We start from the raw sequence: 17,548 nt of genomic DNA on the forward strand, positions 1-17,548 counted from the left end.
AATAGAGTCCAGATGTAGAGAACAAACTTATGGTTACCAAGGAGGGGAAGGGGGGAATGGGACAAATTGGGAGATTGGGATTGACATATATACACCACTAAGTATAAAATAGATAACTAATGAGAACCTACTGTTTAGCACAGGGAACCTCTACTCAATGATCTGTGGTGACCTAAATGGGAAGGAAATCTAAAAAACAGTGGAGATATGTATACCTGTAACTGATTCACTTTACTGTACAGCAGAAACTAACACAACGTTGTAATGCAACTATACTCCAATAAAAGTTAAAAAAAAAAAAGAATATGAGAAGTATCACATAAATATCGATTGACTAAAAACCACAAAAATTACGATAGTCTTCATTTTCATGAATGTTTGGAAAAGAAGTAAATGGAGGAATAAAGAATATTAAGAGTACAGAAGAAATGCTATGAAATCAGACTAATGATGGCCCATTCCGAGCTTTGTATTTTGTCTTTAATAAAAATACCAAGACTCATTTTATAGGTAAATGTAAAAGTTCCTTCTATGATACTACTGTCACATGTTGTTTTCCTTCAAAATACCTGCCATATTATAATCATATAGTTATTTGTGTGATAAATTATTTAATATTTATTTGAGTTCTCCATGAAGACAGGGATTTTCTATTGAGTTACTGCAGAATCCCTTGCGTCTAGGACATACTGAGTATTCAGTCAACATGAAGTAAATGATGAATACATGGACAAGAACTTTAACAATCCATTAATATATGGGGAATTTGTGTTCCATGAATCTAAGGTTTGTACATGTGTATAAAAGTGTTTATAAAAAATATCTAAGGATAAGTTTTTCTTACAGAATTTTGAGATAAAAATTATTCCTTGAAGGAAAGAAATTAAGGTAGTTTATTTTTAATGCTATTTTATTAAAGTAATATTTACATACAATAAAATTTTAAGTGTACAGTTTGATGAAGTTGGGTAATTACATGTAATCATGGAACCACATCATAATCAAGATATAAAACAGTACCCTTACCCTTAAAAGTTTCCCTGTGCCCCTTTGCAGTCAATTTCCTTCCCCCACCTGACTCTAACCCCAGGCAATGACTGATCTGTCACTATAGTTTAGCCTTTTCTACAATTTCAAATAAAAAGAATCATAGTACATAGTGTTTTGTGTTCGTGTTCTTTTGCTTAGCATGATGATTTGAGATGTACCCACACTGTCTTGCGCATTAACGTTTATTCCTTTTTTATTGCTGAATAGAATTCCATAGTATGAAGATAAGGTATTTATAAACTGTCAAAATCAGATAAAAGATCAAAACTACCCATTAGCAGAAGATAACTGCTATATATGCAGCAACAACAAAAAATTTTTTAAGTTCACAGAAGTACTAAATGGTTTAGTATTATTAGTCAAGTTAAAAGTTCTACAAAACGTAACATACCCTCAGTTTTAGGTAACTGTGAACCTAAAATAGAAAAGTTACAGTATTGACATTGACAAGGTTATATATTCCAGTAGAAGAATCCCTTACAAACTTTTACTTGGCAGATCTTTTAAGCTGACTTTCTCTAAACAAAAGAAAATTCATTCTTAGAGACAACCATTCTCCTCCAGGCATAGCCATTTGCTCTCTCAGTAATTACTAGTAATGTAAATGAGTATGCTATCTTTCTCACTTAGTAATTCACTTCATAGGTAAGAAAATGTACATTTTTATTGAAATAAAATCTCACTAATTCATATAAACTGTGGAAAGGAAGAGAAAAAGTAACAAAAAGTCTAATTGTGGTCAGGACTTTTTTTATGGTATAAAATTTCTAAGTATATGCAGCAATTCAAGGACAATTAACTTACTTAGGTAATTTGTTTAATGAATAGAAGAGGATGGTTTAAGTTACTTATATGTAAAAAGAAATTTTCTAAACTGCTAGAAAATGATCTGCTTCACAAGTACCACAGTCGATTCTGTTGAGACATTAATCTGTATTCAGGTTGAGAGAAAGGTTCTTAAGAAACAGCAAATTTCAAACCATACCTTTTCCAAAATCATTCAAACTTTAAATAAAAGGATCTTACAATTCAGCACATTCTCTTTCAATTTTCACTATTTTTAAACAACTCAAAAGACATGCGGTAACTTAAAATTTTTCCTGGAGCAAGTTCTGTAATAAAGTTTTAGAGAATAGCTGCTGGTGATAGCAGAATTGAAAAGTTAAGGGGTGAAGACAGTTGTGGTTAACCAGAATACAGATACTTAGGACAATTTAAGAAATGAATGTCCTGAATTTTTGTATTAAAATATGTATTACTTTCATAATCAGAGAAACAAAAGGGGTTAAAAAACAGCAGGGTGGAACATTAAATTCCTTGGTGGCTCAGACTTACTAAACATAAGAAGTTAAAGTAAAACCATTTGTGAAACTATTTTAAGTAATGCTTTATACAGCCAATTCAAAAATTACTCATTGAGATGTAATTAAAAATTCAGTTAAGATTTGAAAAGTAGTTAATTTATGGTGGGTAAATAATTGTAACTCTAATTAAAAGTATCAACTAGGGGAGATAGGTATCCGCCCAAGAGAAATGAAAACCTGTGTCCATACAGACTTACAGGCAATGTTCACAGCAACATATTCACAATACCCAAAAAAGTGGAAAAAACCAAAATGTTGTCCATCAACTGGTGAATGGGTAAACAAAATATTCATACAATGAAATATTATTCACTAATAAAAAGAGATGAAGTACTGAGACATGCTACAACATGATGAACCTCAAAAGTATTATGGCTAAATGCCAGCCCACATACTATTGTATAATTCCATTTACAGGCATACCTCGGAGTTACTGGGGATTTGGTTCCAGACCACTGCAATAAAGCAAATATCACAATAAAGTGAGTCACATGAATTTTTGGTTTCCCACTATATATAAAAATTTATATTTATGCTATACTGTAGTCAATTAAGTGTGCCACAGCATTATGCCTAAAAAAGCAACGTATATACCTTAATCTAAAAATGCTTTATTGCTAAAAATGCTACGCATCATCTCAGACTTCAGCGAGTTGTGATCTTTTTGCAATAATACCATCAAAGATCACTGATCACCACAACAAATATAATGATGAAAGAGTTTGAAATATTGCGAGAATTACCAAAATGTGACACAGAGACACAAAGTGAGCAAATGCTGTTGGAACAACGGCACCAACAGACTTGCTCAGTGCAGGGTTGCCAAAAATCTTCAATTTGTAAAAAGACGCAGTATCTGTGAAGCACAATAAAGTGAAGTACAATAAAACAAGGTATGCCTGTATATGAAATATGCCAGAAAGGCAAATTTATAAAATATCTACAGCAAGTAGATTAGTGGTTGCCTGGGGCACATCACAGGGTATGACTGTGAATGGACTTGAGATTTCTTTTTAGAGTGATAGAAATGTTCTAAAATTAATTACTGTGATGATTGTTCAACTCTATAAATTTTCTAAAATTCACTGAATTGTACACTTAAAACAAATGAATTTTATAGTATAAAATTATACGTCAATAACCTGTTAAAAACTGCAGACACACACTATCCCGTTAAAAACTGCACACACACACACACACACACACACACACACACACACGGAAAGTCAAGAACCTCTAAAAAAATTTTATATTTGAGAATGTGGAAATTTAGGTATTCTTCATGAATGACAATAATTATTATTTAATTATTGAATTTTTAATATAAGCCCCAAAGTACTATATTAAAAAAACCCAAAATATTCAAATAAAATGCTCTCTCAAGCTCATTCACAGAAATATTAGTACGAATAAAGGAAAAGGGTTTCTTTCTCTTTTTTTAATTGAAGTATGGTTGATTTACATATTGTGTTCGTTTCAGGTGTAGAGCAAAGTGATTCAGTCATAAATATATATATATTTCAGATTATTTTCCATTATAGGTTATTATAAGATGCTGAATATAGTTCCCTGTGATAATACAGTAAATCCTTGTTGCTTATCTATTTTACGTATAGTAATTTGTATCTGTCAATCCCATACTCCTAATTTATCCCTCCCCCCTCCCCATCCCCTTTGGTAACTGTAAGTTTGTTTTCTATGTCTGTTGAGTCTGTTTCTGTTTTGAACACAGACTCATTTGTAAGGAAAAGTTTCTGACTCAGGATTAGCCATCATCCTACCTTGTCACTTAGAGGTGGTCGATTCATAGGACTAATTCCTTTTCGAATTCCAGTTGCTTTCCTAGCTGCAAGGCCAGTGATAACTCCATAAGGACGTCTCTTTCCAGGCATCACTCTTCCTCTACGGCTCAGACTATTCTTACCAAAACCTGGAGGAGAGGAGGAAAAAAAAAAATCAATCTAAGACTGCAATTGAGACACACACAGGTCACAGGATATTCTATTTCTTAAGTAGGGTGGAGGACATAAGAGTTTTTTTCATTTATTATTATTCATATAATATTTCTTATATTATTATTATATTACTATTTATATAACTTCTTTAAAATTACATAAAATATTTCATTTTTAAAGAGGCAATAAGCTATTGGAAAGGGTTCTGCTGCTGCAATGGACTGCAAAGGACTAGCGGATTCTCACATTTCCCCCCAGCTATCCTCTCTCTGGCATTACTTTCTCAACAAACAGAACAGTCTCAACTTTCCCTGTGCAGCATGGTGGCCACTAACCACATGTGGTTATTGAGTACTTGAAATATGACTAGTCTGAATTGAGATGTAACAAAAGAATGTATAATATTTCATTAATAATTTTACATTAATCATATGTTAGAATGATATTTTAGATGTACTGGGTCAAATAAAATATATTATTAATATGTGGTTCACATTTTATTTGTTGGATGGCACTGATCCAGAGTGGAATCACTATCTCATCTCCTATTTTCTTACGATGTTGCAATCTGGCTTCTTTGTTTTCAGTCTTATTATATTCAAACTGCTTTTGCTAAAGTCTGCAGTAAACTCCAATGGATATATATTTTAATCTCTGCGGCATATGACATTACTGACTTTGCTTTTCCATTATGTATCTTACCTATTTAAATACTTATTTTCTAATTATGAAAAAGTAAACGTGCTCAGTACAGAAATCTTAAAAACATATAAAGTACAAATAAGAATATAAAAGCCACCACCGTTAGCCCACCACTTAGAGACAACAACTACTAACATTTTATATTTTTCTAGTCTTTTACTTGTATACATACATTTCAAATTAACACTTTTAGTTTCAACTGTCTTTAAGCAACTCAAAAGACTATCACATGAGGTAATTCACAATTTTGTAGTACCATGTGACCAGAAAATGGACTGAGTCAATCTTCCAGCAACCACATTTCACTACTCTATATACTACTCTGTAGTCTACATTAACACTGTATTGTGAATATTCATCCTATGTCTTTAATATTCATACTAATCATTTTAGTTACTTCTAATGTTACACTATTATAAATAACATTGCAATAACACTACAGATAACATTTTTATACACATCCATGATATTTCCTCAATATATAAATTTCCAAAGATCAAAATGCTGTATCAAAGAGTAAAGCAAATTCTAAAGGATTTTGATTCATATTGTAAAAAATCCCCTCCAGAACGACAATATTTATTTATATTTCCAGGAACATAAGGGTGCCACTTTTTCCGTATCATTGACAACTTTAAATATTATTCTTTTTAATCTTTATCATTTAGCGTTTGAGATAAAAAAAAACAACTTGTATTTGGTAGTTTACTAGTAATAATGAACACTTTCCATGGGTTTTTTGACTATCTGTATTCTTCCATTCACAAACTATCATGTTCATAAACCAGTTTTCTAGGGTCAAGTTCTAATTTCCTTTGATGCTTTGATAGAAGAATTACTTTAAATTTATAATTAATTTATCAAGAATCGACATTTTACAATATTCAGGAACACGTTACGTCTTCATTCAAGTCTTCTTCTGTCACTAATTGGCTCAGTAAAGTTTCAAGCTTTTCCTCCCATAGGTCCTGCACATTTCTTGTTAAGCTTATTACGAGGTATTTTATACACTTGTCAATCACAAAAAAAGATCCCTTATCTATTAATAATCTTCATATTGTCATTCCTGGGATTACAGAAAGCTACTGAGGTTTTAATTAATAGCTTTTAATCAGCCATTCCACTGAATTCACTTATTAGTTCTAATAGTCTTTCAAATTATTTTCTTGGGATTTCTGAGTGACAATCATATTACCCACAAATGATACTACCTTCTTCCTTCCAATAATTATACCTCAAATTCTTTTACTTCTTAATGCAATAGCCAGAAATTCCAGAGAACTATTTTAAGTAACAATTGTGATATTGGGCATGCTTATCTTAATTCTAATTTGGGGGGGAATGTCTTTAGAATGGAATCCTGTATACTACTATACACCTGCAATGTGGTAACAGGTCTACCAACCTGTTTCATAGTCAAACTAAACGAAGTTAAAATAGTTTACTGTAGGATTTCTCAGGACTGTGTGTGATGAATCTCTTAAGCCATAATCATGTATATGTCACTGTCGAATTTATCTAATTCCATAATGCTTTTTTGTGGTGTACCTACTTTGAGACCAGAATTCAACTAGACAGTTAGAAAAACCTGTTATGTTATGATGGTTGAACCATTTACCAATTTATTGCCTTTCAGCTCCCAATTCACTCTTTACTGTCCCGCTTCTGTTACTGGAACATTTCTCTTACCAGCTGGCACGATGTTAAGCTTTGTCAGCAGAGGGCACTGGAGGGACTCTAGAAGAAGAAGGAGCTTTTCTTCCAAGTTCCAGTGTGCACCTCAAGGCTTGCTCCTGTGGCACAGGACACCCAGTGGCACTCATTATCCCTCCCCTGAAAGCTGAGACTATGGTGAGGCAAGAGAGGCGCCTAGGGCATAAAATCTGAGAATGAGTGACACCTTAAATATTAGGCCCTCGGTATCTATCTAGATCTAGTCCTAGGCATCACTCTAATTCTGGCCCTGCTCATCCTCCAGTGAATTAAAGCTGTATCACCCCTATAGATCACTTCCCAGTGAATTCCACCAGCACGGCAACTCAGTGTGGTAAGGAGTTCTTGTAGATTTGTTCCCTTTTTGGGTGCTCTGCCTCAGTACTAAAGGTGCTGATTTTATTACTTTTATAATCAGCAAAAAAGCAATAAAGATACAATTTTTTTAAATATTAGGATCAAATTATTGCTGTTCTATGTGTGATTCCCTTCTAGAATTGCAACCAAACGAAGATTAAGCATGTTGGGGAAACCTGTATATTCAAATTAAATCTACAACTACTTGCTATTTTTATTTGTATTAAATAATGAAGCAGCTACCACTGTGCTAGGTAGGCACTGTTCTGAGTACCTTAATTTAAATGAGCACTTGATGAAATTGACACTAACATCTCAATTTTGCAAGTGAGCAAAGTGAGGCAAAGAACAGTGACTACCCAGAGGGCACAGTTAGAAAATGGCAGAGCCATGATCTAAGTGCAAGTCTGTGGCTCGAAAAATTGAGCATTTTCCAAACTGTTATATATAAAAATTAAAGAATAATAAAAGGTAGAATATAATCTATGGTACATTTCCAAAGAGAAAAACACAGCTATGACAGAAAAAGCAGGCTCTGAGCTAGGTATTACAAAACAGGCAAGATGTGAATAGGGAGAGAGGCATAAAGTGACAAGTACAAAAACATGGGCAACCACAGTGATTTGAGAGACAGTCTAGAGAAAAGGATAAGAAGTGAATGGAAAACTACAATGAGGTATCACCTCACACCAGTCAGAATCGCCATCATCAAAAAATCTACAAACAATAAATGCTGGAGAGGGTGTGGAGAAAAGGGAACTCTCTCCCACTGTTGGTGGGAATGTAAATTGATACAGCCACTATGGAGAACGGTGTGGAGGTTCCTTAAAAAACTAAAAATAGAACTACCATACGATCCAGCAATCCCACTACTGGGCATATACTCTGAGAAAACCATAATTCAAAAAGAGTCATGTACCACAATGTTCACTGCAACTCTATTTACAATAGCCAGGACATGGAAGCAACCTAAGTGTCTATCGACAGATGAATGAATAAAGAAGATATGGCACATATATACAATGGAATATTACTCAGCCATAAAAAGAAACTGAGTTATTTGTAGTGAGGTGGATGGACCTAGAGTCTGTCATACAGAGTGAAGTAAGTCAGAAAGAAGAAAACAAATACTGTATGCTAACACATATATATGGAATCTAAAAAAAATGGTCATGAAGAACCTAGGGGCAGGATGGGAATAAAGAAGCAGACCTACTAGAGAATGGACTTGAGGTCAGGGGGAGGGGGAAAGTTAAGCTGGGACAAAGTGAGAGAGTGGCATGGACGTATATACCCTACCAAATGTAAAACCGATAGCTAGTGGGAAGCAGTCGCATAGCACAGGGAGATCAGCTCGGTGCTTTGTGACCACCTAGAGGGGTGGGATAGGGAGTGTGTGAGGGAGGGAGATGCAAGAGGGAAGAGATATGGGGATATATGTATATGCATAGCTGATTCACTTTGTTATAAAGCAGAAACTAACACACCATTGTAAACCAATTATGTGCCAATAAAGATGGAAAAAAAAAAGACTATACTTGAAAGGGAACTGAGGGGGGGGCTCACCGAATTCATGATCAGATTATAACAGTCTAGAAGCGGTATCTTATACTGAATGGAAGAAAGAGAGAGAAGGCAGTGAAACCATTTCAGACGCTATCGCAACACTCAAACACAACATGATAAGGGACTGGTAAAGGAACAAAGAAATTTGAACGTATTCCAAAAGAATGAATGAATTAGTAGAACAAAGAGAAAGTTTAAAGAGAGGAGGAATCCATTATTATACCAAAGTTTGAGGCGTAGACGAAAAAGACTCATGAGAAAATCTCATTAACAAGAATAAAAGGGGAGGGAGAGGGAAGGATTGGGAGTTTGGGATTAGCAGATACAAACTAGCATATATATAGGATGGATAAACAACAAGGTCCTACTGTACAGCACAGGGAACTATATTCAATATCCTATAATAAACCATAATGGAAAGAATATGAAAAAGAATTTATCCATCTATAACTGAGTCACTTTCCTGTACAGAAGCAATTAACACAACCTTGTAAATCAACTATACTTCAATGAAATTAAAAAAAAAAACAAGAATAAAAGGAGACAAGTATGGGATAGAATTCTATTCCTGGGTACCTTCTATTTCTGACTGTTATAGTCATTGTTCCCATACTCATCACCCGTTCTACCATCTTTTTTTTTTTTTTTTTTTTTTTTTGCGGTACGCGGGCCTCTCACTGTTGTGGTCTCTCCTGTTGCGGAGCACAGGCTCCGGACGTGCAGGCTCAGCGGCCATGGCTCACGGGCCCAGCCGCTCCGCAGCATGTGGGATCTTCCCGCACCAGGGCATGAACCCGTGTCCCCTGCATCGGCAGGCGGACTCTCAACCACTGTGCCACCAGGGAAGCCCCGTTCTACCATCTTTTCTTTCTTTCCTTCCAGTGGCTTCTTATCCTCTACCTTCTAACAAGCCTAGATCATCCCTTCCTCCTTCCTCCTTTTCTATCTTTGAACAAACTTCACTAGCTCTATCTCAGTTTTAGCAATGGTTGTATTTTTCACGCTGTCACTGTCATGTTTCATGCAAGAGTCTTTTCTTGGTTTTCATCCAATCAGCCCCTTTAGAAAGTTCTCATCTTTCTAGAGTACCTTCATTCTCATTACTTCAACTACTACCTCTATGAAGGTCCTTTCACATTTTCAGCTCCACCAGAGCAGCAGTTTAACACTACTAGCCATGTATGAGAAGGACATATGGAGCTTAAAAAAAACAAACAAACAAACCCCAGGCCCTACTTCTGCAGATTCTGGTTCAGTAGCAATGGAGTGCAGCCAGAGCATCAGTCTAATTTATAAAGCTCCACAGATGCAACCAATGTTGAGAACAACTAAAACTAGACACATGAATTTTCATCTTTCCTTTGAATCGTTAGCCCAATCCCTTCATGAATTTCTTTCACACACACATCAAGCTGCCTAAATAATTTCTGTAGTCTGATCACTTACACAAAGGTTTGAGGGATTTTCTGGGAAATATCGTATCACAGAGTGTATGCAATCATATTACTGGCTCCTTTTAAAGAAGCATACAACTATTTCTCTGTCTCCTCTACCTCTAAAAGAAATAGCATCCTCAAACTTTTTGGTCTCAGGACCTCTTTATACTCTTAAAAATTATTGAGGACCCCAAAGAGTTTTTGTTTCTGGTATTTCTGATATATAGGGTTTATGTTTACTGCTATTTACCACACTACAAATGAAAACTAAGACATTTAAAAACTATTTGTTATTTTATTAAAACAACAATAAACTCACAACATGTAGGGCAAATAACATTTTTAATGAAAAATAACTACTATATTCCTAAACAAACAAAAATATCTAATAGGAAGAGTAGCATTGATTTGCATTTTTGCAAATCTCTTTAGTGTGTGGCTTAATAGGAGATAGCTAGATTCGCATTTCTGCTTCTGCTTCCAATGTTTTATTTATCACATGTCATGTAGACTTTGGAAAGTCCACTGTACATTCATGAGAGAATAAGACTGAAAACACAATGTCTTAGTATTACAGAAATAGTTTTGACCATGTGAACCCCTTGAGTCTTGGGGATTCCCCAGGATCTCTGGACAGCACTTTGAGAACTGCTGTTGTATAGTATTCCATCCCTGAAAGACATTTAGGTTGTTTGTACAAGTATGTATTGAATGACTAAATTATATTTCAGGTACAGAATTAGGAAGACTTTATTCACTTGTCTGTTCAGCCGTCAAAAATAAATTATTGAGGGACTCCTCTGGTGGTGCAGCAGTTAAAGCTCTACACTCCCAATGCAGGGGGCCCGGATTCAACTCCTGGTCAGGGAAACTAGATCTCGCATGCCACAAGTACAAGCCTGCATGCCACGACTAAAGATCCTGCACACGGCAAAGAAGATCCTGCGCGCCGCAACTAAGAACCGGTGCAGCCAAATAAATAAATAAATAAATTTTAAATAAATAAATAATTGAGTATTTGCTAAGTGCTCTCTGTGCTACTTATTCCCTTACCTCAAGCTAACATCCTCACTGACATTATAATGTGGAAATCTTAACTTTTACAAACCAATTAGAGCTTAAGAAAATCCCATACCTCTCTGAACATTCAGTGACAGCAGCAGCTGTTCTATTTTAGGCCCTGACACATGTAAGTGGAGAACATACAAGCACAATTTCAATCTTAGAAAATCCTAAGCTGCCACTGGGTATCCTTTAACTCAAGGCTCAGATTATAACCCCTGTAAAAGGAAAGCTTTTCTGATCCTTCATGAATCAGATCCTATTTCACCTTATCCATTAAATCACCACTAATTTTCTTAGGACAAAATCCCTATCTAAAATCCTGTAGTACAATCAGAATTTCTCTTATGATATTTCTTAACTCTATGTTTTCTACCTTATCTCTGTTACTAGAAATTCCTTGAAGTAAAAGAGTGCATCTTTACATACCCTGACAACCTGGTCAGTTCAGAGCATTTATCAGGTATTTAACAAACGATTAGCATAAATAAATATATTTCTGGCTTCTACGAACTCTGAAATTATTTTAAAACAAATCATATATAAAATATGGTATGTTGAGTAACATTTATAAGAAACCTTTTAATATAAATCACTGGAATTAAATATTAATTTTCTATAGCTAAATACCTATTACAAGATTTACTTACTTGGGTTCAGCTATCCCAGAAATTACTAGGGAAGAATAAATTCTTCTGCAGGGTCTAATCTTAGTTACAGGCATATGTTAAGGATATGTTGGCATATTAGCTATTAAACATAGGATTAATTATGTTCAACCTATTGGAGATTATTTTCTATGGTTTTTAACATATAGGATAAAAATCAACTTAGGAATTAGTTTATCAAACATTTTTTCACATGTGTAAAAAAGATCTAGAGTTTAAAAAATCTGAACAAATGTTTATTCTAAAATGCTGATGTGGGCTTCCCTGGTGGCGCAGTGGTTGAGAGTCCACCTGCTGATGCAGGGGACACGGGTTCGTGCCCCAGTCCAGGAAGATTCCACATGCCGCGGAGCGGCTAGGCCCATAAGCCACGGCCGCTGAGCCTGCGTGTCCGGAGCCTGCGCTCCGCAACAAGAGAGGCCACAACAGTGAGAGGCCCGCGTACCACAAAAAATAAATAAATAAATAAATAAATAAATAAAATGCTGATGTAACTGCTAAAAAAATTAATGAGTCACATATAATTAATAGTATTCAGTTACTGCCTCAAGTCTATTTTGGGACAAAATATTTTAAATAAATAAGCTTCTAGATTACCAAAAATAACTGTATATGTAGAGTTCCAAGATCATTAGACCATATCTAAAGCATTCAATTCTGTGTTACCTCTGGAGGATTTAACAAATCCTAAAGGTCCTGGATGATAAGATAAATAATCTAGAGGTCATTTTCTATGCAGAATAGTAGTCTCCACATATTTATAAAAGGTTTTCATACAGAAACCTGTTTCCTATAACTCTATAGAATTAACAGGAAGGCATGATTTAATTCAAATTAAGAGAATTTTCTTGTAAACAGTGCTGTCTCCAATAATGGAATAAGTTATGTTGTGAGGTGCTATGCTCTTTCACTGAATATATTTAAGCTGGAGTTACATAGTCATCCATCAGACAAACCTCTAACTGTGAAGGAGATTAAGACTCCATGATATGTAAGATCCTTTATAAATCTATAGTCCTAAATATAATAAAGACTTTATATACTGAGGTTACTTTAAAATGACTTAATGTTTTTAAGAAATAGTGTTATCACCTATTTAAGGAAACCTGAATTTTTACCAGATTGTAAGATTAAACAAAACTCTGAGAGAAGGAAAAATACACATCACAAAGGGTACTGAGATACTTCCTCCACGCTTTAAGTATGTATCAAAGGTAGTATACTATGAACCCACAAATAACGGCTCTTTATTAAAGCTTACTTGCAGAACTTACCAGAATTCTGTTGAATTCCCCATCTTACTCTCATCCTGAATTGCCGGGCACCACTTTGCTGGAGTCTTCTATTTAGTCTTGGGAAATTCTGTTTCTTTCCTTCCTTTCGATTCAATTTGATGATATCATCTGTGATAGACGAAATGTGATGATTACCTTCATTTTAACATAATGACTCAATTACTCAGTCTCATTTTCTAGTTGATAGATTTCCTAGGTCCCTAACTTCTTTTCTACTTTGAAAGCACTTTGATAAGTGGATAATAATGATATGAACATAAAAGCTCAAATCAGCCAATATATTTGGAGCAATGAACAATGGTTTTGTAGGAAAAGTTGAAGTCAATAGCCCAAAGCAGAGCTACCAACTAATGAAGATTTCTGTTATTCATAGTATTTCTTACCCTAATAAATATAAAGGAGCAAAAACCTGTTTACAAAAATTACTCATACTTACTTTCCATAATCACAGAAGTCTCCAGTTTTTAAAGATGACCACCTTTCAATAAAACCATTGGCAGTCAAAAAATAAATCATTCAAAGACTAAATTTCTAAGTTCACCTCAATTCAGCAAATATTTATTGAGTATATACTATGTGCTGTGAATATATGTGGTAGGCTGTGCTGTAACAGAAACAAACAAAAGTAAAATATGATCCCTATTCTCAGTAAGTTTAAAATTGATGGAAACAGACATGTAAATAGTAAACAAAAAATTAAACAAGTACCATAATAAAGGTATAGTACAGAAAGAAAATACTATTGGTTCTTTGCTCATTTAGCAAAGCAATTCAGGGTTACCTTATCTTTCTTTCTACACTCTTCTCTCTCTCTCCCTTTTTTTTGGCCATGCTGCACGGCACGCAGGATTGTAGGATCTTAGTTCCCCGATGACCAGGGATCAAACCCGTGCCCTCTGCAGTGGAAGCGTGGAGTCCTAACCACTGGACCACCAGGGAATTCCCTCTACACTGTTCTAAGTCTCATTATTTCCCAAAACACTTCCAGACTGTCCCAAGGTAATTCATAAACATCACATTGCTCTAATACCACAACAGAACAATGTCAAGATCAGAAAACTAAATGTACTCCAGATCCCTATTTACATCTGTTTAAAGGAGATTACTAGAAGACAAAAAATACTCATTTAAGAATATCCACTTTCTCCAAAGTTCCAACTCCAATATTAATTTTGCTGATTGAAAATACAGTAAATAAACCAAATAAATTGAACATCAACAACTTCTTAATAAAATTAACAAAACTAACCTCAGTTGTTTTTTTTTCCAAACTACTCTAAATACAAATAATCTAACAACTATATCAATATAACTAGTCTTTTCTGAAGTCAAAGAAGGAAATATAGATTACAGGGATCCTTTCTTATATATTACTACTCTACCTCACTAATCTCTAATCTTTTTAAAAATTTATTTATTTATGTCTGCAGTGGGTCTTTGTTGCTGCTTGTGGGCTTTTTGTAGTTGCTGCAAGTGGGGGCTGCTCTTCGTTGAGGTGCACCAATCTCTAATCTTTAAGTCTCTAAACTACATTTAAATATTCATAGAGAATAATTCAAAGTAGTTTGTTATCTTGAGATCCATCATTCAGCTACAAAAAAGTTTATCAAAGTTAAACACTCAAGAACAGTTTTTTACAAAACACAAAGATTTCACAAATATCAGAGCCATGAACATGTTAAATTCTCAGTAAGCAGAAAGGGAAACAGTTAGACACCACTTTCAAAACACTACTTTCCTCTAACAGGGTGCTACTTATTCTTCACCAGAAGTCTGAGATCTCAGAGCCATTAGAGTACCTCCCAAAAATGAACTTGGTCTGGGGAACCACAAAATAAAAAGAGGCAGAGTATAATTTTGACTAACCAGGCTGATTTAAAAACAGAGCATTATAGAGTATAAACATAACTAAAAATTAAAAGTAGAAAAGTATATCAAACATAAAATTATGTTTTCTATTTAAACATTTTATTATCTAAATCCTCAAGTTAAAAGGAGCTACCATGACAGAGAGGATGCTTCCAATCTAAAAGAAGATAATGGCTTTCTCCTAACCAAGGAGTAGACAGGGTAGGTAGATATCAGAAAAAAAAAAAAAATCCACTATGAGCTACTTTTATAAAAAACTAGGGGTATACATGTGATAACAGTAATAGTAGTAACTGAGTACTAATAGGATTGTTCTGAAAACATGTATTCATTCAATTCTCACAATAATTCTATGAAATAACTATTGTAATACCCATTTTCAAACTAAGATACTGAGGGACTTCCCTGGTGGTCCAGCGGTTAAGACTCTGTGTTCCCAATGCAGGGAACCCGGGCTCCATCCTTGATCAGGGAACTAGATCCCTCACGCCGCAACTAAGAGCCCACATGCCGCAACTAAAGGATCCCCGCATGCTGCAACTAAAGATATGGCACACAGCAACGAAGACCCCGCGTGCCACAACTAAGACCTGGCACAGCCAAAGAAAGAAAGAAAGAAATTTCTTTTTTTTAAATTAAGAAATTGAGCCACAATGAGGCCAGCTACTGGTAACCTTGGTAGATAATTCCATATGAATATTCACATAAACCTGATAGAGTCAAAATTAAAAACAAAACAAAAAATTAGATTCTAAAACCTATGCACACTGGATAAAATGGGATATTCACAAAGCATAATAATTGCCTAAAATACCTATCTCTTCATCACATCTCTGTAAAATTCTCACTAAAACAAAACAAAGCACCTAAAAAAAAAAAAGGGGCACCTGACAGTATGGTGAGGAGAGAGACCAATCTCTTTTAGCTATCCGCTGCACTTCACTTCTATCTTCAAAGAGAATTATCCCTCAGTTTTCTTCATTTGAACATCCTAAGCACTGAACAAAATAGATACAAAAAACTTAGAAACTTAAGAAATGTAATGCTTATGACACTACATGGTTAACACTTCCTACATCTAGAGCTTGGTGCTCTAGAACCAGACTGAAATCCTGACTCCATCACTTACTTGCTGTATGACTGTGGGCAAGTTACTTAATTTCTCTATGCCTCAGGTTTTGTAAAATGGGAATAACAACAACGGCTTATACAGTATGTGTGTGTATATATGTAAATATGGTGCTTACTGTGTACCAGGTACTGTTCTGAGCAGTTTACATTTGTTTGTTGACTTATCTAATACTTACAGCAACCCTCTGAGGTAGTAGCTCACCTTTTTACAGATGAGGCACTGAGAAGCAATTTGCCCAAGATCAAATGGCTAATAAGTGGCAGAAGCAGGATTTGAACTGAGACAGTCTGGGATTCAGGATTCCATGCATGCTCATTATCGTTAGGAGTAAGTACCTCATAGGGTTATTATCGGGATAATTTAACACATATAAAATGCTTAGTCCAGTGTTTGGCAAGTAGTAAGCACTCAATAAATATTCATTATTATATTTTTTCTTGGCTTTAATTCAAAAGATTTCTCATTTCTCATTTCTTTAGCGGTCACTACTGACTAGCAGTAGTAGGCAAGACTTGAGGCCAAACCTATGATTTCTGATGATTTTCTTAATTCACATCTTGGGTTCTAACTTAAGACAAAAACAGAAACCAAGAGGTCTTGACTTTTGACTACGAACTTTGCAGAAAAACCACAAGAAAAATATCGTCCTCGGAAAAGTTACACCTCTGTATCCCCTAGTCGGGTACTTTTCAAATATCCGAAAAACTGTAGGCCTGAGGCAGAGCTAACTAACCACATTTAATACCAAAACCTGAATCCCGACAAAAACGGAATTACTTTTAAACCAACCAAGCCAAACAGAGACTAGTCCCTCAGTGGTGTTAGGTCTGAATTTTTAATTGAATCGCCAATCTCCCTGCTTTTTATCTAATCGTCACCAAACCACCCCACTCTTTTAGATCTATGCTTTACTTGGCTTCCCATCAAACCCTCCTTCGGTTTTCGCTTCGTTTTTTTCTAATTTGCTAGCTTGAAGGACTCGATGAGGAGACTGTGCTTTTCCAGGCACCGCCTAATACACCACCATCCCACGAAGTCCTTCCTAACTATCTTTTCTTTCTGTCAAGCGCCCCGGCCCCGCGGTGGCCCGGCCGTCTGGAGCCCGTCAGAAACAGCCAACTCTCGGGGCGTCTTGACGCTTCTGTGCGGCGCCAGGCGCAGGCCCGGGCGCATAAAACGCCCAACCAGCCCTTCTCGGGAACCACGGATTTAACCGAACCCGCCGGGCTCTCAGAGCTTCCTCAGAAAGGACGGCTCCGTCCGACCCTTGCCCTCGCCCCACGATAACGCCCACCGCGCACAAGCCTGAGGTGAAACCCGCGGAGTTTTCCTCACAAAGAGCCGGGGTCACCCGCGAGCAGTGGCTACCCTTTGTGGGG

The 17,548-nt window shown here is 35.6% G+C and overlaps 1 protein-coding gene across 1 annotated transcript in view; it reads right to left on the reverse strand.

Annotated features, from left to right (window-relative positions):
* FYTTD1 (forty-two-three domain containing 1) overlaps positions 1 to 17,548 on the reverse strand; it is a 32,639-nt gene that overhangs the window by 14,747 nt on the left and 344 nt on the right. Inside the window, exons 2-3 of the mRNA XM_024754759.1 lie at positions 13,148 to 13,276; positions 4,196 to 4,344 (exon numbers count right to left, since the gene is read on the reverse strand). Of these exons, the coding sequence (XP_024610527.1) occupies positions 4,196 to 4,344; positions 13,148 to 13,276 (278 nt within the window). The remainder of the gene's footprint in view (positions 1 to 4,195; positions 4,345 to 13,147; positions 13,277 to 17,548) is intronic.

The sequence above is a fragment of the Neophocaena asiaeorientalis genome, unplaced genomic scaffold, assembly GCF_003031525.2.
Source record: "Neophocaena asiaeorientalis asiaeorientalis breed wild unplaced genomic scaffold, Neophocaena_asiaeorientalis_V1.1 scaffold423, whole genome shotgun sequence".
NCBI lineage: Eukaryota > Metazoa > Chordata > Mammalia > Artiodactyla > Phocoenidae > Neophocaena > Neophocaena asiaeorientalis.